General features: G+C 38.5%; 2 protein-coding genes across 2 annotated transcripts; both read right to left on the bottom strand.

Annotated features, from left to right (window-relative positions):
- Nucleotides 1–19: 19 nt before the first annotated feature.
- On the bottom strand, nucleotides 20–2,076 carry LOC111642649 (general transcription factor II-I repeat domain-containing protein 2B-like). Its single transcript, XM_023389018.1, has one exon. The coding sequence runs from the start codon at nucleotides 1,870–1,872 to the stop codon at nucleotides 64–66; it is 1,809 nt and encodes a 602-aa protein (XP_023244786.1). The 5' UTR covers nucleotides 1,873–2,076; the 3' UTR covers nucleotides 20–63.
- Nucleotides 2,077–12,490: 10,414 nt separating this feature from the next.
- LOC111642648 (general transcription factor II-I repeat domain-containing protein 2B-like) lies at nucleotides 12,491–14,706 on the bottom strand. Its single transcript, XM_023389017.1, has one exon. The coding sequence runs from the start codon at nucleotides 14,500–14,502 to the stop codon at nucleotides 12,694–12,696; it is 1,809 nt and encodes a 602-aa protein (XP_023244785.1). The 5' UTR covers nucleotides 14,503–14,706; the 3' UTR covers nucleotides 12,491–12,693.
- Nucleotides 14,707–26,031: the final 11,325 nt, after the last annotated feature.

The following is a 26,031-nucleotide window of genomic DNA, read 5'->3' as shown; positions in this document are numbered from 1 at the left end:
ATATAAAATAATATAAAAATATTATAAAAAAATACAATAAAAAATATTTTTTTATTCACTAAGTTAGTGACTTATTTGGCTTTGTTTTTTGTTTGACAGTAATTGTATATTTGGATCAAGCTTCGTAACACACAGCTTTAATTGATCCTCTAAATGTGCATCTGTAATTTGCGTTCTTAAATTTGTTTTTATTTTTGACATGAGAGAAAATGTTGTCTCGCAACAGTAGGTACTTCCGAAGCAGGAAAGTAAACGGCGAGCATGTTCTCGAAGGCATGGATATTCAACAGCATTTTTCCAGATTTCTATGGGATCCTTTTTAGCGTTAAAAAGGGATTTGATGATACTATCTTCCCCTAAATCAATTAACTCCATTTGTAGTTCTGCAGGAGCCTCGGATATATCTATTAAATGTGGTTCAAATGCCAGTTTCATAGCAGGAGTGTGCTCGTCAAAATCAGAAAATCTATTAGTATACTCTTCTATTAAACAATCCAAGACACCTACATATTCATCGAATATTTTATTTTCACAGTTCTGCTCATTTAACATTTTAGCTAGCTCCGGGAAGTGTTGTGCAGATATTTCCGATCGACAAAGCAATGTTTTGAAAAATGATAATTTTTTTCTAAACGCTTGGATCTTTTGCCACATTTCATAAATATACCTCGTTTCACCTTGCAGGCAAATATTTAAATTGTTTTGTTTTGTCATCATATCAGACAAAAATGCAAGGTTTCTGAGAAATACTTCATCTGATAGATCACATTGTTTTCCTTGTTCTTGATAAAAGTTTAAAATTTGTCGTCGTAAAGACAAAACTTTTATCAAAACCTGACCTGTTGATAGCCAGCGAACCTTGCAGTAGTATGGTAGGTCAACACTATACGTTTCCTCATCTAAAGAGAGCATCTGCCGAAATTCACGATGACGCATTGCATTTACGCGAATATAGTTGACAATGGCAATGGTTCTATCCAGAGTGTCTTGCAAAATGGTAGATTTTGCGCAAAGATTTTGCTGATGCAAAATGCAGTGAAATGATATCAATTTTTTCAAGTTTAAGTTTTCCTTTTTTAACAAAGCAACGAATCCTTCTTTTTTGCCTCTCATGGAAGGTGCGCCATCGGTGCAGACACTGACTAAATTACTGACATTCAATTGTAATTTATTACATACTTCTTTGAAGTTTTCGAAAATATCGGCTCCTCGAGTTCTTCCAGTTAGTGTACCCAACGCAAGTAGTTCTTCGTAACATTGAAAATCTTTAGTTATAGCACGAATAAAATATAAAACTTGTGCCGAATCTGTTTTATCAGTGCTTTCATCTAAAGCAATTGAAAAATAAACATCTTCATTTTGTATAATTGTATGAAGTTGCTCTGTTACATTTTGCGCTAATTCGTGCTGTCGATCTGTTACAGTTCTTCTTGAAAGAGGTAATTGTTTGTATTTGTCGACATTTCTTGGATCTAACATACTCACTGCTTCAACAATACATTCTTTAATTATTTCAATGTCACTAAATGGTTTGCCCCTTTTTCCAAGTATATGTGCTATTTTATACGTAACAGCAACTGCAGCGGAATTTTGATTTACAAAGGCACTAAAAGATGCCTGCTGATGATGCTTCTCATTTTTCAACTTTTGAAGTGCAGCTTTTCGTGATTCACCTTCTAAAGCGAAATATTTATGTTCTTTATGAGTCAAATAGTGTTTATTTGCATTCGCTTTTTTTAAAGTATTTAAAACTGTATTGCACAACAAACACATCATTTTATCTTTCTCAGCAGTAAAGAAAAAATCTAACTCCCATTCTACATTAAATGTTCTGTTTTCATCACCTAATTTTCTTCTCTTACTATTTGACATGATGGATAAAAAAACGAATATCAAATAATATCTTTAACAAAGTGTATACTTTCTAGAAATACAATAAAACCGTGTAACTGTTATAAGCACTCACTGTTAACTACAGTTTGCTGAAGATCGCAACAGGGAAGCGTTGAGAGATGCGAGTCAGAGAAGCCAAAGCAAGGTGTGACACTCAAATGGGAGATCTGAAACCGAGTTTTGTTTACTTCTTAGACAAGATAGTTGGCGCTGCTAGCGCTTTTTAAACAGTTTTTTAAAAAATTGACATTTTTTAAAAAACTGTTTAAAAAATTAACATTGAGTGTCCAAGTCTGAAACGGATGGTCTGTGGGCCAGAGCCTCGCTCATGCGTGTTAGAGTCCGTTTCAGACTAGTATTCTGACGTCATGTTACAATATGACTGTCTTTGGCGGGATTTATCGCGCAACTGTCATGGCGTTGATGTACAATAGTTGTTTGAAACGAACTCTACCATTTTTGTACTAGGTGGCAAAGGGCCACACAAGAACCTCGCGGAGGCCGCAGGTTCCCCACCTAGGCACTAGGATTTCCCAGGAGCTATACTTTCATAATGCAGTCAAGAAGAGCACTTCTTGTCCGACGTGTTCGCATCGATCAGTTGACTCCAGGCCAAGGTCAAAAATGACTCGATTGATTCAAATGGAGTCTGATTTGAGCCTTACGTTTATCTGAAGCAGGGTTCAAAGCAGTGTGTTGGGGACGTTATGTTGCCCCTCAACTACCAGGATCCCCCTTTCCGGCATATGGGACACATGCACAGCAAACACGTGGGTGGGCAAGATCCCAGGGATGGTAAAGAAGAATTACTAAACCACCTCTGGGAGGTTCCCTCACCACGGTCAGAATGGAGCAAGTTTGATTGTTTAATAAGTCATTTAAATTCATATAACACAGATATAAGTGATAAATTGAAATATGCATCTAGTTTGATTACTGAATGTCTAGAACAGGGGTGGCCAACCTGCGGCTCTTTGAAGGATTGTTTGTGGCTCTTGATAAATGTACCCGAGTTCCCTTTTCATTTTTGTGTTATTATATTTTAACAAATTATTATCGTTCCATATGTGTTTCAAAATGTCTTTTAAATTACTAACAACAAATATGAAAAACTAAGTGCAACGTTGTAACAAATTTCATTTTTGTCCAAGTTAAGAATGATATGACTCATCAAAAACTGCGCGAACGAACATAAACAGTGGCGTAATCGTCTGTTATCGACCGACTCCAGACCGATTTTGAATTTGTAAACTGTCGTCGCAACGGACAGTTGACATTGTGCTCTGGAGGAACAATTTGTATCACTCTTGCTACGGATATAATTCGTAATCTGGAATTTTTTGCATACCTTCTTAATATGTATTTAATTGCGGCTTGCGAAAAAATTTCAAATTTTGAAAAATGGCTCAGATTATCAAGGAGCTTGGCCACTTTGGTTATATACTATCAGTGGGATTCAGTGAAGAAGAAAGAAGCCATAAAGTCTACTGCAAAATATGCAGTCAAAGTTCTTACTGAACAGCTGACAATGATGAGGCATCACTGCTTTATTGCAAAGACTCAGCTAAGAGCAATGAAGTTCCTAAAAAATAATCTGAGCACAGAAGAAGCAGTGATGCAGGTAGACTATTCGGAGAACTTTGCGATTCGACAGCAGAATGAAATAATGGCTGCTCACTGAGTATCTGAAGGGATTACACTATATACTTGTGTTATAATGCAGAATGGTTCTTGCACAAATGACATTGTAGTGAGTGATGACTTGCAACATGACAAGTTTTCAGTGTTTTGTTGTTATTTTAGATAAACATTTGAAGAATACACATATTTCCACCCTCCAGATATGCTCAGATGGAGCTCCCAGCCAGTTTAAGAACCGGTATATTGTTTTTCTTGTCTGTTCAAAATGGAATGCATTGGTAGAATCACTATATTAAAATTCGCTTGCTAGAATTTAAATTAAAGTTTTTACTACAGTTTACTGAAAGTGTTTTCTCAGTGGGGGGTGAACTTTAGAATTAAAGTTCAGCCAGAAGTTCGTAATTGAAATTCAATTTCCGACCGGAAGTTGATTGAAAATTACAGTTTTTAGGCCAGAAAATGACTCCAAAACCTCAAAAGTTTTTCAATTTTCCCTTCGATATACTGGCAGATATATCACTGTAATGAAGCCTGATTTATCATTTACTTTTGTTTCGGTGGATCGGTCGGGGCCATTTTTACGCTATTATTTGAAATTTTCAAAAAAATATATTAGGCCTACTTGATTGTTTTCTTATCCCATAGTCTTCCAATAACTAATGACACACAAGATATCACTATTTATAATACATATCTACAAAAGAACACAAAAATCTCAGGAGCTCGAATTGCAACATCCTTCCACATTCGGAGAAATTACACAACCTCATACAAGACCTATATACAAGTAAATGTGAACCTGATCTGTTAAGCATTTCCAGGATATTACCTCAGACCGTCAGATTCCACTATTATACAGATTTGAATGGGGTTCTTTTTCTAATAGAGTTTTGAATTTGTAGATTCGAAACGTTTTGAACAATTTAAAATTTAAAGTAAAATTGAATGTACGACATATAATAAAGCATTAATTTCTGTTTATTAAAATGGATTTGGCTACTATTTACCATTAAAAAAGTGGCTCTGAAAAGAGCTGTTTGATCACTGGATTACGGTAATCTAGCAATTCCGTTTTTGATTGTCAGGGACTTGACGCCTCACAGACGAGCTGTGTATGACACTGTTGAGTCTGTTGATTACCTTGTCAAGCGCCGCTGTCTCACTGATGTTAATAATATCACCAGGATTCCAGTTCATCTGAATTAAGTGGTGATACAGTTCCCAGTTATTGTGTCGAGAGATTCCAAACTTCGGTAACAGTGTGGTTTCGTCGATCACGATCTCGATATAGTTGTGATCGCTGGCCGAGTGCAGATCAACAGTGTAGCACCGGATTTTGTTGGTGTTTAGTTTTTTTGATCCGAGGCAGATGTCAATCCAACTGTCCCCGTTAGTAGATGAGAAGGTAGGAAGCGTGCTAGAGTTGAGAGACGTCAGCTGTAATTGAATCATTAACTCCTCCACCAAGTATCCCCTGGGGTCCTCTATCGGACTGTGCCAGGAGTGGGCCTTGGCATTGAAGTCCCCTGAAATGATGATCTGGTACTCTTGGAGCTGCTGGACAGTGGCGGCGAGTAGCTCAAGCGAATCGTTGACGTCCTAGGAGGGGGGACAATAAAACGAGATGAAGCTGTAGTAGGAGGTGATAAGGTTAACACTGACAGTAGTAAAACTATTGCTGCAGTGTTGAGGCAGCAACTGTACATCTATGTTGTCATTAATAACCACGAATCCCATCTTGGGGGTCCATAGGATCATGATGCTGGATAGTAAGACAATTCCCGAACATGGCGATCTTATTTTGGTAGGTGTACGGCTCTTGAATAAATATTTTATCTGTATTTCTATTGGTGGCCTGTTGAATGGCGTCAGAGGCTGCAGCTTTGCACCTTTGGAGATTTATTTGTAGTAACTTCAGATTGCTGCTATTTTGCCTACACCCCATAATTGGTTTGTCTTATAGTTAGAGCCTTCATTTTATTGGTGATGGGGCAATTCGGATTGAAGGAATTGTGATCTGTCAGGTATTTATTATGTTCATGTTGGTCCTTATTCACAGCCTTACATTTGACGCAGTTGTGTGTGTGATCCAGTCTACGACATTCGTTGAACCTATGTCCTTTACTACAGTGGCTATATTTCTGCTTGTTAGGGCAGCTGGCGGCCAGATGGTTATAGCAGCAGCATTGGTAACATCTGGTAAGGGGAATGTAGTCATTCAGGTATACCTTCGCCCATTGGATAGCGATATGCTTAGTACGGATAAGTAGATTCCTGATCTTGGGAGAGGTAGAGAGCACTATGTGCCAACAATTCTCCTTGGTAGTATTTCTATAAAGGACGGTACTTATTCTGGTGTTGTCTATGAATTCGATGAGATCTTCATTCTGGTCATAAATAGTCGGTATCAGATCTGCTTTGTCCACCGATATGGGCACATTTGTGAGAATGATTCTTGGCCGTCTGCCTTCAGAAATTCTGCTCTTTATTTTTCGTGAAACATTAGTGAGATTCTTAATCGCATCTTCTAGAATTTGTGCCTCTTTATGGCTATCCTTACGGAAGCACAGATTATCTCCCTTGACTTGTCTGATAGACTGGACCCTAATTTTTAAGTTGCTTGGTTTGATCTCTTTTATGATTTTGTTCTCTGTTTGAGCCATGTCTGTGATGTTGCCTTCATCATCCGTTTTGGGGTACAATAACACAGCAAAACTTCCACCTGACCCTTCGTTATTTAGCTTGTTTTTTTAGAGATTTATTAATTACCTGAGTGGTAAAACTGGGTTTGGAGTTTAGCCTAGTGACTCCTGCATAAGAAATGGGAGCCGGTGGCTGAGACTGTGGAGTGTGACAGTTGGATCTAAGCTCTCGGAGAATATTGTGAAACTGATTAAGACAGGAATAGATTCGTAAGATCCTATCTTTCACCTCCTTCCTTTCGTCGGATTTCAGATTTGTGCTGCATTTTGCAGGCAGCAGATCCAGGATTTTTAGGAAGTGTTGATTCACTTCCTCTAATATCACATCCTCAAGTGGTTGAACCACTATGTTTGTGTTAGCTGCCTCAACCACAGACACATTGGAAGGCCGACTTTGGGACAGCATAATTACCAAAGTAAAGAGCACAGGAACCAATAAAAATATACAAATAACAAGGCAATAGGCCTTAATAATACTAAGCAATAAAACTAACCTTAGGAACTAATAACTTAAAATCCGCAAGAGAAATAGTAGAAACTTAAAAACAGAAAATTTAGTGAAAAATAATTATATTTAGTACCCGCCTTATCGACTAATAAATAGGCGATAAAATGCCAATTCGAAAGATATATTACACTTAGTAAGACACCCAGTGTGACCCGAGAATACGGACAGAGAGACTGCCGAATTAGGGTCAGGTCGGATAGTTGACCCGGCCATGTGGTAAGGTCAATGACCTTTGCCTCCTTTGTTTGACCCCGATTTAAAAAAAGGCCATAACTTAAAAATTATGATAGATATCGTGATGAAATTTAAACCGCAGATAGATAAGCGGACGGTAATAGAAATACTCGAATATGGTGAGCATCAATGGCCCGACCAGCCCGCACGAAGGCCCGAAACACCAATATTATTGGACGTTATAAATTAAAAACTAGGAGACATAGAGAAGAAAGGAACACGGCGGATAAAAGAGGATAAAAAGCCGAATAAAACTATATGCCACAAGCGGACTTACCGGCAGAATTTGCCCGGAAAACCTGGAATTTATGGCGGCCGTAACTCCTGAACGGCTAGTCCGATCCAGACCCATGAAGTCACCAGGAGTCGAAGATGACTCGATGGAACTTTACAACAAAGCAATACCATTTTCGGTTGTCGGGTACATTGCTCAAGATTAGATTCTACGGACTCCGTTTTTTTTTCTGTCGCCACTGCTCTTTCTACCAGACTTTCTTTTACTNCCCACTTCTCCTGAAAATACCGGCAATAAAGGGATAATTCCTCCCAGACCTCCCAAGGTAATTGGGTTTGGAGTAGGATTAGGATTAGGGTTTTCTTCCACAGCCGCAGGTTGGGGAGCATCCTGCATTGTCTCGCCTAATCTGAAATCTACTTCTTACCACTAGTCTAACACTTTTACTCAACCTACCAGTCCCTAACTCGACTAGAATCGACCTTTTAATTCGAATAGAGCCTTTTTCCGCCTTACCGATAGTTCAAGAAAGTTGGACCCCACTCCTGAAAAACCAATTTGTGGGTAACCTGAGGTAGGACGAAGTCATACCTCATTGTGATAGGCAACAGTTTGGTGAGAACTGCCCACTGGTCAGTGGATGGCTTGTTTGTGGTTGTTCTATCCCGAAAAGTTGGGATTCTCTTGTCAGGTCGAGTGGAGGAAATGTGAGGGGTCGTCGGTAAGGTGTCAACAATATTCGAAATTAAATACACTTTTAACAACAAACATTTATTAGACAAAACTAAGATTATGGACTGTTCATGCAGATTTGGAAGGGCCGCACCAAGAGAGAGTTCACAATACTTTTGGCGGTTTCATACCTCTAGTTGATTCAACGTTGGTACGGGATCGACTTGGATCGGATTCGGTACTTCGATCGAGGAGGTCTTCTTAGGAAGGGTCCTTTTCGACGTCTCCACTATTGAATGAAGAAATCGGTTGGTTAGGCTGGTCTGTGGTGATGGACCTGAAAGAGCGGTGAGGACGGACTTGTTTACGGACGGCAAAAGTCCCCCCTCGGTCGTCGTCCCTCTTTTGATATAAAAAAGGGATATCTTCCGGAGATCTTCTATCACGTTATCTCTTTACACCAATCAGATATCTTTGGATAAGATCCTGGTGATTCAGCTTCGGGTTACGGAGGGAAGGAAAGTTACTCCGGGGACGGGAAGAGGAGCATCCGCCTCCAACAGTTTCGAAAGAGGGAAAAATAGAGGGGTTCTTTGTTTAAAATAAATATTTGATTTATTAATTTTGTTGGTTAAAGGTCTCAAATTCTCTTAACTCGATCTGATTTTCACAAATTTAATTCTTGCAAAGTAAGCCATTGTAAAGCATTCTAACTAATACATAGATTTAATGGAGAAGGCAGAGGTTAAAGGGCAAAATTTTTGATATTCCGGATGTGTCGAAGGAACATGTTATGCTTCAGATTATGGTCTCCGTTTATCCTTCAGTCCATCCAGTTTAGAGTGTATATTTTAGTTTAAATACGAATTGTATTGAATGATTTTGAGTTACTATTAAATAAGTTTTAATTGAATTTCTATAAATAAGATGTTTGCAAATAATCCTTATCCTTTGACCGTGATTATAAAATATAATCTAAAGTAATTAATTACGAAAATAAACCAATGAAGAAATACTTAATTCTTTGCATCTGTCGTTTTCGGCACTTCGATTGCTTTCCAATGTGGCAGCAGGATTAAAAGTGGAAAGAGGTGCGTTTCGGATGGTAATTCAAATGAAAAACACAAGCAACGGCAGATTTATACACAAATATGCAAAGTCTTAGTCAGCCAATGTCATCTCCGAAAGTTGGACTAAACGAAACGAAACGAAAATAAAATCTTACAGCTAGCTAAATTCTAATTAAAATCTTACTTGGTGTAATGTCGGCATCCAAAAGCCTTCTTAAAACCATGTCTGGATAGCAAAGAACACTGAAATAAGGCCGAAAACACAGCAGAAACCAGAGCAAAGAGCACAAACGTCCGTTCGGCAAGGGAAAAATGTGCAAAGTGATGCAAAATCGTGTTGCAACAATACGTGTTTCCATAGAAATGGCAATTGTTGCCAGATTAGAAAGCATGTGTAGTGCTGCATCACTATATTTTTTGTTCTCGGTCTTTGTATATGTTCATGCCCTTTGTGTAATATGTTTCGTTATTTCGTGCCTGAAATTGTAATTGTGTAAATGAAATTTTATTAATTTTCCTTTCTGGTTGAACTGCCTTTTGGGTGGCGCGCCTGCCATGTAACGATTGGCTGTATAGTGATCATGTGAAGGGGGTTATGTAGCATGATGGCGGGATGTATAAATTATCCCATGTGCGGAGGAAGCACCTTTTTTCCTAACCAGGACTTGGGTCAGGTATACAGAGGTGTGTTGGAGCGTGGGGTGAAATAGAAAGAAATAGGGACACAACTCGGTTTGGACAAAGGATAGAAAATCGCTCAAGAAGCAATCGAATCACATCGTCGTGAGTTATACATCATGATAATTTATTAATATCATTAGATGGAGTGTTTTGGGTATATACCTGAATAAGACAAATATTATTTGGACATTGAATATTATGTTTTACAGACTCCCTGTTTTTTCTTGGTCGTGACTGCTCTTTCTACGAGATCCCCTTCCACTTTGTCCCTTTCTGCTCTTAGGTCGTCCTCTTTCTTTCTTCTCTTTCATTCCTTTTGATTTTGCTCGGCTTTTTTTCTTCTTTCTCACCTTCGAGCTCTCCTTAGAGGTTTTTACTAATTTTCTTTTAATCTCTTTCAACACAATTCTCCCGCAGTCGTTAATGGCTTCGTTGATAGTTTGATACAAAGATCGACCGATGGGAGTCAGTTTGTTTTCGGTAGGCGTTTCTTTCTTCCGCCCGCTGTTTGGACGATCGTTCTTTTCGTTCATTGTCAAGCAGGAAACTGAATTCGATGTTTCAAACGACATTTAAAGTAAGAATTCTGTTCTACGTCAATTTGAATTTAAATTTGATTTTTGTTTTTCTCTTTGAAACGAAACAGTTTTAATTTCGTTGGCGTTATTTAAAACGTTTGTGGCAGTAATTTAAAAAATATATACTGTAATCTCTTAATTTAATTAAGTAAATTTTATGAATAAGTTTGATGTTTTTGCAATTTGTATATTGAAAGTGTGAAAAACGTCGACGTGGTGTAATATTCTTACTTTTAAATGATAGCAAATGCTTTTGTCCTACGGCCGTTATGTAACATTGTCACGTTTTGTGAACGCTAATTGATTTCAGTTGGTTCGCGAAGTATTATTTTCAAACACAAGAGTTCGGCTTACTTTTAATACTTATCGCATGTATGTATTAATACAGGAAGTCCTCGTTGGTTTATGTCTAATAAGAAGAGACATAATAAAAGACCAGGGGTTAGAAATGAACTTAGTGACAGAAACAATAAAACTCCCCAACGGAAGAGTGGTAAGCTTCCAAGACCATGCCACACTAAAAGGGACAACGAACCAATAAAGAAATCATCGTCAGAGTAGTACGCGGACTACTCTGACGATGAAACCCATCCCTACCAACTATGTGACCAGCCAGATATTCACCAATTATGGAAATTACCTTGCTTACCTCCACAGGTTCAGCCACAACGATACTCCCACCTGCCAGTACGATAGAATTTCTTCATAGGAAAATTCTCACTTAATTTTTGACTGCACTCTGTTCGATCATCAGAGAATACCTTTACTCTAGACGGTACTCCAGGAAGGACACAACTTGCCATGCAACCCTACCATCCTTGTAAGCAACAAAAGGATATTCACTGAACTAATGAACTTTATCAACTCTACCAAAGCCCTCAATTTTCAGAACAACAACATCTAATTGTTTCAGCAGGTACTCTGTCACGCATTATATCTTTCTGTGTACATAAGATTGTAGTGACATGTATTTCTCTATGGAATTGTGCCTGACTTCTGTGTTTATCCATGTGTTCTAGCCATTGTATCAAGCATGCTATGTATGTGTTTGTCCACTATGCCTATATAAATATTTTACTGCTTTTACATTGTAACAAGTTAACATATTGTCGTGCCTTTATATTTGTTAATGTATAAAACCTTTGTTTGTGATGAATCTTGCATTTATATATACTAGGTGTGTTTTTAAAGTAAGTACCATTTTAATATAACACCACTGGAGCGCTGCAGTCGGTGCTTAGCGCATGCACGCTGTGTACCTACATCTGTTGGGAAGCCACAAATGCCATTACGGAGCCACTTGACTGTGTTTACTGTTGTTTGTGTGTTATTGAAATGCTGTTGTTCATTGAGAATCCCGCCGACTGCGAAGTGCATGCCGTTATTCGTTTTCTCAGTGCTAAAGGCTCGAAAGTGGCTGAAATTCATCACCAAATCAGTGAAGTTTATGGTGAAAGCGTTACGAGTGATGGAATGGTACGAAAATGGGTTAGGGCCTTTAGTAATGGCCGCACAAACATTCACGATGAGGTACAAAGTGGGCGACCTTCAGTCATTATCGACAATTTGATTGAAAAAGATTGCATTTGAGATATATGGGCAAATGGAAAAGTGCAAATATCCTGCTGTAAGAAAAGATTGTAGTGTCGGTTTATTAAATGTCACGATTAAATGTTTAGTAGAAATTACCTTGCCATCTCGACAAATGGAGATGCGTCAGACAGCAGTAACTCCTTGATCTGAAAGGCAAGTTTAAATATCTGATTCATCCTCAGACATCAGACATCAGATCGATTTCAGGTATCACACCACGTGAAGAGTTCAAACTTGTGTGTGGTGTAGTTGTTACTTGTATGTCTTTTAGAGAGTTTGTTTTCAAAAGCTTTTATGACTGTTGAGGGGAGGCTGCGTCTACAAGTAGATCTCCTGATCTGAATTTTTAATTTTTTTAAGGTGTCCAATGGTCAATTCAAAAAGTTTCTGAATCAGAAAAGAAAAACATTTAGAAAGAAGTGTTTCTCCCGTAGCATGAATGATGAGGTAATATGGTTGGCTGGAGGAACTGACCACCTTTAATGGCGCAATGCATTGGTATATGCTGTTTGAGATTTTAAAGGATTCATATTCAAAACTAACTATTAAGCTCCTAGTAACCCCACCCACCATGGGGCCCAACTATGGTATGCTGTCACATGGACTATTTCCATAGACCATCACACTAGGGCAGAGGTGGGGAACCTTTTTACCATTAGAGGCCACATTTAAATTAGGCAGCAATAAGACAGGCCGCATAAGCTGATTGACCTAAGAAAGTGACTTTTGTGAAATTATTATAGTTTTTCTATAGATTTAACAATTTATTGCATTATATAGAAAAAATAAAATATAATACTACAAAATTTTAAATATAATATACATATAAAATAATATAAAAATATTATAAAAAAATACAATAAAAAATATTTTTTTATTCACTAAGTTAGTGACTTATTTGGCTTTGTTTTTTGTTTGACAGTAATTGTATATTTGGATCAAGCTTCGTAACACACAGCTTTAATTGATCCTCTAAATGTGCATCTGTAATTTGCGTTCTTAAATTTGTTTTTATTTTTGACATGAGAGAAAATGTTGTCTCGCAACAGTAGGTACTTCCGAAGCAGGAAAGTAAACGGCGAGCATGTTCTCGAAGGCATGGATATTCAACAGCATTTTTCCAGATTTCTATGGGATCCTTTTTAGCGTTAAAAAGGGATTTGATGATACTATCTTCCCCTAAATCAATTAACTCCATTTGTAGTTCTGCAGGAGCCTCGGATATATCTATTAAATGTGGTTCAAATGCCAGTTTCATAGCAGGAGTGTGCTCGTCAAAATCAGAAAATCTATTAGTATACTCTTCTATTAAACAATCCAAGACACCTACATATTCATCGAATATTTTATTTTCACAGTTCTGCTCATTTAACATTTTAGCTAGCTCCGGGAAGTGTTGTGCAGATATTTCCGATCGACAAAGCAATGTTTTGAAAAATGATAATTTTTTTCTAAACGCTTGGATCTTTTGCCACATTTCATAAATATACCTCGTTTCACCTTGCAGGCAAATATTTAAATTGTTTTGTTTTGTCATCATATCAGACAAAAATGCAAGGTTTCTGAGAAATACTTCATCTGATAGATCACATTGTTTTCCTTGTTCTTGATAAAAGTTTAAAATTTGTCGTCGTAAAGACAAAACTTTTATCAAAACCTGACCTGTTGATAGCCAGCGAACCTTGCAGTAGTATGGTAGGTCAACACTATACGTTTCCTCATCTAAAGAGAGCATCTGCCGAAATTCACGATGACGCATTGCATTTACGCGAATATAGTTGACAATGGCAATGGTTCTATCCAGAGTGTCTTGCAAAATGGTAGATTTTGCGCAAAGATTTTGCTGATGCAAAATGCAGTGAAATGATATCAATTTTTTCAAGTTTAAGTTTTCCTTTTTTAACAAAGCAACGAATCCTTCTTTTTTGCCTCTCATGGAAGGTGCGCCATCGGTGCAGACACTGACTAAATTACTGACATTCAATTGTAATTTATTACATACTTCTTTGAAGTTTTCGAAAATATCGGCTCCTCGAGTTCTTCCAGTTAGTGTACCCAACGCAAGTAGTTCTTCGTAACATTGAAAATCTTTAGTTATAGCACGAATAAAATATAAAACTTGTGCCGAATCTGTTTTATCAGTGCTTTCATCTAAAGCAATTGAAAAATAAACATCTTCATTTTGTATAATTGTATGAAGTTGCTCTGTTACATTTTGCGCTAATTCGTGCTGTCGATCTGTTACAGTTCTTCTTGAAAGAGGTAATTGTTTGTATTTGTCGACATTTCTTGGATCTAACATACTCACTGCTTCAACAATACATTCTTTAATTATTTCAATGTCACTAAATGGTTTGCCCCTTTTTCCAAGTATATGTGCTATTTTATACGTAACAGCAACTGCAGCGGAATTTTGATTTACAAAGGCACTAAAAGATGCCTGCTGATGATGCTTCTCATTTTTCAACTTTTGAAGTGCAGCTTTTCGTGATTCACCTTCTAAAGCGAAATATTTATGTTCTTTATGAGTCAAATAGTGTTTATTTGCATTCGCTTTTTTTAAAGTATTTAAAACTGTATTGCACAACAAACACATCATTTTATCTTTCTCAGCAGTAAAGAAAAAATCTAACTCCCATTCTACATTAAATGTTCTGTTTTCATCACCTAATTTTCTTCTCTTACTATTTGACATGATGGATAAAAAAACGAATATCAAATAATATCTTTAACAAAGTGTATACTTTCTAGAAATACAATAAAACCGTGTAACTGTTATAAGCACTCACTGTTAACTACAGTTTGCTGAAGATCGCAACAGGGAAGCGTTGAGAGATGCGAGTCAGAGAAGCCAAAGCAAGGTGTGACACTCAAATGGGAGATCTGAAACCGAGTTTTGTTTACTTCTTAGACAAGATAGTTGGCGCTGCTAGCGCTTTTTAAACAGTTTTTTAAAAAATTGACATTTTTTAAAAAACTGTTTAAAAAATTAACATTGAGTGTCCAAGTCTGAAACGGATGGTCTGTGGGCCAGAGCCTCGCTCATGCGTGTTAGAGTCCGTTTCAGACTAGTATTCTGACGTCATGTTACAATATGACTGTCTTTGGCGGGATTTATCGCACAACTGTCATGGCGTTGATGTACAATAGTTGTTTGAAACGAACTCTACCATTTTTGTACTAGGTGGCAAAGGGCCACACAAGAACCTCGCGGAGGCCGCAGGTTCCCCACCTAGGCACTAGGATTTCCCAGGAGCTATACTTTCATAATGCAGTCAAGAAGAGCACATCTTGTCCGACGTGTTCGCATCGATCAGTTGACTCCAGGCCAAGGTCAAAAATGACTCGATTGATTCAAATGGAGTCTGATTTGAGCCTTACGTTTATCTGAAGCAGGGTTCAAAGCAGTGTGTTGGGGACGTTATGTTGCCCCTCAACTACCAGGATCCCCCTTTCCGGCATATGGGACACATGCACAGCAAACACGTGGGTGGGCAAGATCCCAGGGATGGTAAAGAAGAATTACTAAACCACCTCTGGGAGGTTCCCTCACCACGGTCAGAATGGAGCAAGTTTGATTGTTTAATAAGTCATTTAAATTCATATAACACAGATATAAGTGATAAATTGAAATATGCATCTAGTTTGATTACTGAATGTCTAGAACAGGGGTGGCCAACCTGCGGCTCTTTGAAGGATTGTTTGTGGCTCTTGATAAATGTACCCGAGTTCCCTTTTCATTTTTGTGTTATTATATTTTAACAAATTATTATCGTTCCATATGTGTTTCAAAATGTCTTTTAAATTACTAACAACAAATATGAAAAACTAAGTGCAACGTTGTAACAAATTTCATTTTTGTCCAAGTTAAGAATGATATGACTCATCAAAAACTGCGCGAACGAACATAAACAGTGGCGTAATCGTCTGTTATCGACCGACTCCAGACCGATTTTGAATTTGTAAACTGTCGTCGCAACGGACAGTTGACATTGTGCTCTGGAGGAACAATTTGTATCACTCTTGCTACGGATATAATTCATAATCTGGAATTTTTTGCATACCTTCTTAATATGTATTTAATTGCGGCTTGCGAAAAAATTTCAAATTTTGAAAAATGGCTCAGATTATCAAGGAGCTTGGCCACTTTGGTTATATACTATCAGTGGGATTCAGTGAAGAAGAAAGAAGCCATAAAGTCTACTGCAAAATATGCAGTCAAAGTTCTTACTGAACAGCTGACAATGATGAGGCATCACTGCTTTATTGCAAAGACTCAGCTAAGAGCAATGAAGTTCCTAAAAAATAATCTGAGCACAGAAGAAGCAGTGATGCAGGTAGACTATTCGGAGAACTTTGCAATTCAACAGCAGAATGAAATAATGGCTGCTCACTGAGTATCTGAAGGGATTACACTATATACTTGTGTTATAATGCAGAATGGTTCTTGCACAAATGACATTGTAGTGAGTGATGACTTGCAACATGACAAGTTTTCAGTGTTTTGTTGTTATTTTAGATAAACATTTGAAGAATACACATATTTCCACCCTCCAGATATGCTCAGATGGAGCTCCCAGCCAGTTTAAGAACCGGTATATTGTTTTTCTTGTCTGTTCAAAATGGAATGCATTGGTAGAATCACTATATTAAAATTCGCTTGCTAGAATTTAAATTAAAGTTTTTACTACAGTTTACTGAAAGTGTTTTCTCAGTGGGGGGTGAACTTTAGAATTAAAGTTCAGCCAGAAGTTCGTAATTGAAATTCAATTTCCGACCGGAAGTTGATTGAAAATTACAGTTTTTAGGCCAGAAAATGACTCCAAAACCTCAAAAGTTTTTCAATTTTCCCTTCGATATACTGGCAGATATATCACTGTAATGAAGCCTGATTTATCATTTACTTTTGTTTCGGTGGATCGGTCGGGGCCATTTTTACGCTATTATTTGAAATTTTCAAAAAAATATATTAGGCCTACTTGATTGTTTTCTTATCCCATAGTCTTCCAATAACTAATGACACACAAGATATCACTATTTATAATACATATCTACAAAAGAACACAAAAATCTCAGGAGCTCGAATTGCAACATCCTTCCACATTCGGAGAAATTACACAACCTCATACAAGACCTATATACAAGTAAATGTGAACCTGATCTGTTAAGCATTTCCAGGATATTACCTCAGACCGTCAGATTCCACTATTATACAGATTTGAATGGGGTTCTTTTTCTAATAGAGTTTTGAATTTGTAGATTCGAAACGTTTTGAACAATTTAAAATTTAAAGTAAAATTGAATGTACGACATATAATAAAGCATTAATTTCTGTTTATTAAAATGGATTTGGCTACTATTTACCATTAAAAAAGTGGCTCTGAAAAGAGCTGTTTGATCACTGGATTACGGTAATCTAGCAATTCCGTTTTTGATTGTCAGGGACTTGACGCCTCACAGACGAGCTGTGTATGACACTGTTGAGTCTGTTGATTACCTTGTCAAGCGCCGCTGTCTCACTGATGTTAATAATATCACCAGGATTCCAGTTCATCTGAATTAAGTGGTGATACAGTTCCCAGTTATTGTGTCGAGAGATTCCAAACTTCGGTAACAGTGTGGTTTCGTCGATCACGATCTCGATATAGTTGTGATCGCTGGCCGAGTGCAGATCAACAGTGTAGCACCGGATTTTGTTGGTGTTTAGTTTTTTTGATCCGAGGCAGATGTCAATCCAACTGTCCCCGTTAGTAGATGAGAAGGTAGGAAGCGTGCTAGAGTTGAGAGACGTCAGCTGTAATTGAATCATTAACTCCTCCACCAAGTATCCCCTGGGGTCCTCTATCGGACTGTGCCAGGAGTGGGCCTTGGCATTGAAGTCCCCTGAAATGATGATCTGGTACTCTTGGAGCTGCTGGACAGTGGCGGCGAGTAGCTCAAGCGAATCGTTGACGTCCTAGGAGGGGGGACAATAAAACGAGATGAAGATGTAGTAGGAGGTGATAAGGTTAACACTGACAGTAGTAAAACTATTGCTGCAGTGTTGAGGCAGCAACTGTACATCTATGTTGTCATTAATAACCACGAATCCCATCTTGGGGGTCCATAGGATCATGATGCTGGATAGTAAGACAATTCCCGAACATGGCGATCTTATTTTGGTAGGTGTACGGCTCTTGAATAAATATTTTATCTGTATTTCTATTGGTGGCCTGTTGAATGGCGTCAGAGGCTGCAGCTTTGCACCTTTGGAGATTTATTTGTAGTAACTTCAGATTGCTGCTATTTTGCCTACACCCCATAATTGGTTTGTCTTATAGTTAGAGCCTTCATTTTATTGGTGATGGGGCAATTCGGATTGAAGGAATTGTGATCTGTCAGGTATTTATTATGTTCATGTTGGTCCTTATTCACAGCCTTACATTTGACGCAGTTGTGTGTGTGATCCAGTCTACGACATTCGTTGAACCTATGTCCTTTACTACAGTGGCTATATTTCTGCTTGTTAGGGCAGCTGGCGGCCAGATGGTTATAGCAGCAGCATTGGTAACATCTGGTAAGGGGAATGTAGTCATTCAGGTATACCTTCGCCCATTGGATAGCGATATGCTTAGTACGGATAAGTAGATTCCTGATCTTGGGAGAGGTAGAGAGCACTATGTGCCAACAATTCTCCTTGGTAGTATTTCTATAAAGGACGGTACTTATTCTGGTGTTGTCTATGAATTCGATGAGATCTTCATTCTGGTCATAAATAGTCGGTATCAGATCTGCTTTGTCCACCGATATGGGCACATTTGTGAGAATGATTCTTGGCCGTCTGCCTTCAGAAATTCTGCTCTTTATTTTTCGTGAAACATTAGTGAGATTCTTAATCGCATCTTCTAGAATTTGTGCCTCTTTATGGCTATCCTTACGGAAGCACAGATTATCTCCCTTGACTTGTCTGATAGACTGGACCCTAATTTTTAAGTTGCCTGGTTTGATCTCTTTTATGATTTTGTTCTCTGTTTGAGCCATGTCTGTGATGTTGCCTTCATCATCCGTTTTGGGGTACAATAACACAGCAAAACTTCCACCTGACCCTTCGTTATTTAGCTTGTTTTTTTAGAGATTTATTAATTACCTGAGTGGTAAAACTGGGTTTGGAGTTTAGCCTAGTGACTCCTGCATAAGAAATGGGAGCCGGTGGCTGAGACTGTGGAGTGTGACAGTTGGATCTAAGCTCTCGGAGAATATTGTGAAACTGATTAAGACAGGAATAGATTCGTAAGATCCTATCTTTCACCTCCTTCCTTTTGTCGGATTTCAGATTTGTGCTGCATTTTGCAGGCAGCAGATCCAGGATTTTTAGGAAGTGTTGATTCGCTTCCTCTAATATCACATCCTCAAGTGGTTGAACCACTATGTTTGTGTTAGCTGCCTCAACCACAGACACATTGGAAGGCCGACTTTGGGACAGCATAATTACCAAAGTAAAGAGCACAGGAACCAATAAAAATATACAAATAACAAGGCAATAGGCCTTAATAATACTAAGCAATAAAACTAACCTTAGGAACTAATAACTTAAAATCCGCGAGAGAAATAGTAGAAACTTAAAAACAGAAAATTTAGTGAAAAATAATTATATTTAGTACCCGCCTTATCGACTAATAAATAGGCGATAAAATGCCAATTCGAAAGATATATTACACTTAGTAAGACACCCAGTGTGACCCGAGAATACGGACAGAGAGACTGCCGAATTAGGGTCAGGTCGGATAGTTGACCCGGCCATGTGGTAAGGTCAATGACCTTTGCCTCCTTTGTTTGACCCCGATTTAAAAAAAGGCCATAACTTAAAAATTATGATAGATATCGTGATGAAATTTAAACCGCAGATAGATAAGCGGACGGTAATAGAAATACTCGAATATGGTGAGCATCAATGGCCCGACCAGCCCGCACGAAGGCCCGAAACACCAATATTATTGGACGTTATAAATTAAAAACTAGGAGACATAGAGAAGAAAGGAACACGGCGGATAAAAGAGGATAAAAAGCCGAATAAAACTATATGCCACAAGCGGACTTACCGGCAGAATTTGCCCGGAAAACCTGGAATTTATGGCGGCCGTAACTCCTGAACGGCTAGTCCGATCCAGACCCATGAAGTCACCAGGAGTCGAAGATGACTCGATGGAACTTTACAACAAAGCAATACCATTTTCGGTTGTCGGGTACATTGCTCAAGATTAGATTCTACGGACTCCCTGTTTTTTTTTCTGTCGCCACTGCTCTTTCTACCAGACTTTCTTTTACTTCGTCTCTTTCTGCTTTTTGTGTTGAGTTAATTTCTCATGCTAGAACATCAGTATTCACAATTAATCCAATCCTTTGACAACAAAACAGCTTTATTTTTAACTAAAAGGGTTTAATTAACAAACTCTACATTAAAGATAAGCACACCTCGTGCTTCAATCAACGCCACCTAACAGAGATGATTTTTTAATTAATTAAGACGTATCCACAGCTTTCCCATAGCCAAATTATAGCCACGACATTTCGTTCGGCCTCGTTCTTTACCCCCTTTCATCGTTTTCGATTTCGATTGTTTTCTTTTCATCTTTCTTGGCTTCGATCTCTTTCTATTCCTTCCTGCTATTTTTTCTAATGTCATTTAACCCTATCGTGCCGCAGTCTTTTACGACGTCGTTGATTGATCTAACATCTTGACCTATGGGAGTGAATTTCTGTTCGGAAGTTTCAACTTCCTCTAACGAGGAGAGGTTTACAACCCAATTTTTCTTCTTTCCTCTCCTACGATCGGCCATTATGTTGTCGAATAGCAGGAAACTGAATTCGATGTTTCGAACGACGTTTAAAGTAACGATTCTGTTCTACGTCAATTCAAATTTAAATTTGATTTTTGTTTTTCTCTTTGAAACGATACAGCTTTAATTTCGTTGGCGTAATTTAAAACGTTTGTGGCAGTAATTTAAAAAATATATACAGTAATCTCTCAATTTATTTAAGGAAATTTCATGAAAAAGTTTGATGTTTTCGCAATTTGTATATTGAAAGTGTGAAAAACGTTTTTCCTTTTAGTTTTTCCAAATAGATCTTTTGGTTGAAACAGAAGTAATTGTGCTCGGTGACGAAGGTGAGGGCATCACGTATATTGAGCACCTGTTGGATGCTAAAGCCCTCTTTTAGAAGCAGCGAATTAACCAGCATTACAGCCTCAAAGGTGGGCACTGAAGGATATAAACATATTACATCTAGCTTGTAGAAGGTATAGGTGCCTGGCTGTAGTGCCCCAATACTCATTTGAAGACTCTCTTTTGCTGCATAAAGTAGTACTTGGAAACAGTGGAATATCTGTTCTAATCGCTGCAGATGGCTAAGGAAATCAGGACTAAAAGTTAGGATGTTGTCCATGTATACAAGGCATGTCTTTCCTTTTAGACCATGTAATACGAAGTCCATCGTATGTTCAAAGGCGGCAGGTGAATTTCGGAGCCCCATGGTACAGCGGTTCCATTGATAGTGCCCATCTGGGGTAGAGAAGGCGATCTTCTCCTTATCATTTACACTTAATTGCCAAAATCCCGAAATCGTGTCCATAGTAGAGAAATATTTTTGCGTCTCCCATTAAACTAAGAGATTCTTGTAGTAGAGGAAGGGGATAAGGGTCTACTTTAGTAATTTTATTTAATTTACGATAGTCAATTACCAAGCATAATCCTCCCAGTTTTTTTTTTTACCAAAAGTGCTGCCGCGCTCCACGGTGACGTGGAATGTTCAATAATGTTGTGGGTCAATAGACCATCTATTATTTCATTCAATTGCTGTCGTTGAGCATAGGGAATCCGATAAGGAGGAGAGTAAATAGGCGCCGCATTGCCAGTATCGATTCTATGTTGAACTATATCACAATAGTATAGATCAGTGTTATTCAACCTGTGGGTCGCGACCCCCTGAGGGTCGCGGGTAAAAGAAAGACAAGTGTTTGTAGGTCCTACACTTCATTAAAGGAAGTTTCATACTTTGTGTGTTAAGTTATTGTCGATTCTTCCAAAATTTTCATTTTAATCAACAATAATTTGTCTCAACAGAAAGAAAATTAAATACATAGTTTTTAAAATCATTGATATAGTCTTAATATGGCCCTATGGGGGGGTCACCAGAATTTTTTAACTTGTAAAGAGGTCGCGTATTCAAGAAGATTGAAAAACACTGGCCTAGATCATAGTCATTTAGGGCAAAAACATGCCAATATTTATATAATAGAATTAAGAGCTCTTGTTTCTCCTTTTTAGGTATTCCAGACCAGTCGAATAGTTGACCGAATTCTGCCTTAGTCAATTTGGCAGTTGCTCTCTCTTTAATAATATCTACTGGTTCAGTTTCTTCTACCGCCTCGAAAAATGTGCCAACTTTGACTTTTTTATCTAATTTAATTGTCTGTTGAATATCGTTAAGGAGGCGTATGGAAACTTGTCTTTTTTTGTTGGGTGTATCTAGTAAATTGGCTCCTGATATTCCTTCCTGGGGAAAGGGGCTACTTTCTATCACTCCTACTTTATTATTCCACTTGCCATTTGCAATTTTTGCGATGACTATATTTTCTGTCAAAGGTGGAAGTCGACAGGTTTCGACTAACACTACTTCATTTCCTTCCTCGGCTTCCGCTGATAGATGTGGTCTCTTTCTGGACCTTGTAATCTCAACTAGGTGATTGGGTTTGAGTTTATTTCTCTTTTGACTCTCCTGATTGTCCCTATTTATTTCCTTTCATACTCCCTCAGGGGTCTCTCCAGAATTTACCACTTGTAGGAAAGGTATCACGGTTTGAGGGGGAATAATCATTTCTCCACCTTTTAAATCAATAAGGAATCCCTTTTTGGTAATCATGTCTCTACCGATAATGCCGCCACAAGGATAAGTAACATCTAAGTCTACTAGACAACATGCAAATGGAAATCGCAAATCTCCTATTTCGAAAATAGGGCTCATAATGCCGTAAGTTTGAATGGGATGACGTGGCGCTTCGTAGATCTGTTTCTTGATCATGATCGAGAGGGATCTTTTTCTTCATTGTATTGGCAGAGGCTTTAGATAAAAGCGAAACTTTAGCCCCTGTATCTATCTGTACAGTAGCCAGATTTCCTCCTATATAGCAATCGCGTATAGCCTCGTTTAGCAAGGATTGACTTTTTGTCAAATTTAAAGGAGAAAGGGTTCACTTTTGTGTTTGAGGATTTTTATATAATAAGGATCGCTGCTTCCATTTAGATATAGAATAGAGGTATGTAGAGTTTCTTCTTAATTATATTGAGATCGTCGCCCATTGACGCTTCGAACATTGCCTCTCCATTTGGTTCACGTTTCTTCACCTGGTTGGTCTCGGAATCAGACCCGGCCTCAGTCATCTCTTATTTTGCATCTCCTTGGGGAATCGTTTCTCAGGCGCGTAAAGCGATCATTATTATTATCTCGGCAGACCGGCGAGTTCCGGTTGTGATTACGTCGGATTTGCAGTCGCTCTAATCAGTGAATGGGTGCAGCCGGACGATATTCATTCCACCAGAAAGGTGGATTATTATAATTGCCACGATTAGTTTGCAGCACTACGGGGCCGGGACTCTTGACTTATTAAAGGCTGGACCTCTTGTTAACCTGTCCACTCTAGCCTTAAGTTCCGCCATCGCTGTGTTTAATTGCTCCATACTGTCTCTTAAGCAGACATCGGGGAATCTCTCGCTTTCCCTAACCGTTCGCATGATTCCCTGTGGGTATGCGGTAAGCTCTTCAATTGATTCCTCACTAATTGCCACTTCCAACGCGTCATCAAAGGTTTCTGGCTCCTGGGACATGACGCGTTCCCTGATGCGAATATCAACTTTGTTTAGGAATTGTGTTTTTAGCCGTTCATCCAGCTCTTTTGAATTTTCCAAATCATTGCAGTTTCAGAGTCATCTGCCCCAGGGTCCGGGGTAATTTCGATCTCCATAGCTAGCGCCTGCAGCCTAACAGTGTAGGTTTGTACGTCCTCGTCTTTCCTTTGGACGCACGTATAAAATCTATTTAACTGGAAGGAAAAGGGTTCACGGTCAAATCGCTCTAGCATAATTCGCTTAAATTCATCAAATTCATCTTCCTCCTTAATCCTACGGTCTTTCTAACAAATTCCCAAGCTATACTGGTAAGTTTTAACTTGGCAACGGCTAGCACTTGCGCTTGCGCTTTGGACCATGCCACTACTTTCGTGACATCGACCAACGAATCAAAAAAATCCGTTACTCGGAGACCTCCCACTTCTCCTGAAAATACCGGCAATAAAGGGATAATTCCTCCCAGACCTCCCAAGGTAATTGGGTTTGGAGTAGGATTAGGATTTGGATGAGGATTAGGATTAGGGTTTTCTTCCACAGCCGCAGGTTGGGGAGCATCCTCCATTGTCTCGCCTAATCTGAAATCTACTTCTTACCACTAGTCTAACACTTTTACTCAACCTACCAGTCCCTAACTCGACTAGAATCGACCTTTTAATTCGAATAGAGCCTTTTTCCGTCTTACCGATAGTTCAAGAAAGTTTGACCCCACTCCTGAAAAACCAATTTGTGGGTAACCTGAGGTAGGACGAAGTCATACCTCATTGTGATAGGCAACAGTTTGGTGAGAACTGCCCACTGGTCAGTGGATGGCTTGTTTGTGGTTGTTCTATCCCGAAAAGTTGGGATTCTCTTGTCAGGTCGAGTGGAGGAAATGTGAGGGGTCGTCGGTAAGGTGTCAACAATATTCGAAATTAAATACACTTTTAACAACAAACATTTATTAGACAAAACTAAGATTATGGACTGTTCATGCAGATTTGGAAGGGCCGCACCAAGAGAGAGTTCACAATACTTTTGGCGGTTTCATACCTCTAGTTGATTCAACGTTGGTACGGGATCGACTTGGATCGGATTCGGTACTTCGATCGAGGAGGTCTTCTTAGGAAGGGTCCTTTTCGACGTCTCCACTATTGAATGAAGAAATCGGTTGGTTAGGCTGGTCTGTGGTGATGGACCTGAAAGAGCGGTGAGGACGGACTTGTTTACGGACGGCAAAAGTCCCCCCTCGGTCGTCGTCCCTCTTTTGATATAAAAAAGGGATATCTTCCGGAGATCTTCTATCACGTTATCTCTTTACACCAATCAGATATCTTTGGATAAGATCCTGGTGATTCAGCTTCGGGTTACGGAGGGAAGGAAAGTTACTCCGGGGACGGGAAGAGGAGCATCCGCCTCCAACAGTTTCGAAAGAGGGAAAAATAGAGGGGTTCTTTGTTTAAAATAAATATTTGATTTATTAATTTTGTTGGTTAAAGGTCTCAAATTCTCTTAACTCGATCTGATTTTCACAAATTTAATTCTTGCAAAGTAAGCCATTGTAAAGCATTCTAACTAATACATAGATTTAATGGAGAAGGCAGAGGTTAAAGGGCAAAATTTTTGATATTCCGGATGTGTCGAAGGAACATGTTATGCTTCAGATTATGGTCTCCGTTTATCCTTCAGTCCATCCAGTTTAGAGTGTATATTTTAGTTTAAATACGAATTGTATTGAATGATTTTGAGTTACTATTAAATAAGTTTTAATTGAATTTCTATAAATAAGATGTTTGCAAATAATCCTTATCCTTTGACCGTGATTATAAAATATAATCTAAAGTAATTAATTACGAAAATAAACCAATGAAGAAATACTTAATTCTTTGCATCTGTCGTTTTCAGCACTTCGATTGCTTTCCAATGTGGCAGCAGGATTAAAAGTGGAAAGAGGTGCGTTTCGGATGGTAATTCAAATGAAAAACACAAGCAACGGCAGATTTATACACAAATATGCAAAGTCTTAGTCAGCCAATGTCATCTCCGAAAGTTGGACTAAACGAAACGAAACGAAAATAAAATCTTACAGCTAGCTAAATTCTAATTAAAATCTTACTTGGTGTAATGTCGGCATCCAAAAGCCTTCTTAAAACCATGTCTGGATAGCAAAGAACACTGAAATAAGGCCGAAAACACAGCAGAAACCAGAGCAAAGAGCACAAACGTCCGTTCGGCAAGGGAAAAATGTGCAAAGTGATGCAAAATCGTGTTGCAACAATACGTGTTTCCATAGAAATGGCAATTGTTGCCAGATTAGAAAGCATGTGTAGTGCTGCATCACTATATTTTTTGTTCTCGGTCTTTGT

Source organism: Centruroides sculpturatus, unplaced genomic scaffold (genome assembly GCF_000671375.1).
Source record: "Centruroides sculpturatus isolate CEXI.00-Female unplaced genomic scaffold, Cexi_2.0 scaffold771, whole genome shotgun sequence".
NCBI lineage: Eukaryota > Metazoa > Arthropoda > Arachnida > Scorpiones > Buthidae > Centruroides > Centruroides sculpturatus.
This window is presented reverse-complemented; position numbering and strand designations above follow the sequence as displayed.

Coding starts and splice junctions, on each gene's coding strand:
- LOC111642649 (XM_023389018.1), bottom strand. CDS start 1,872: ATGTCAAATAGTAAGAGAAGAAAATTAGGTGATGAAAACAGAACATTT.
- LOC111642648 (XM_023389017.1), bottom strand. CDS start 14,502: ATGTCAAATAGTAAGAGAAGAAAATTAGGTGATGAAAACAGAACATTT.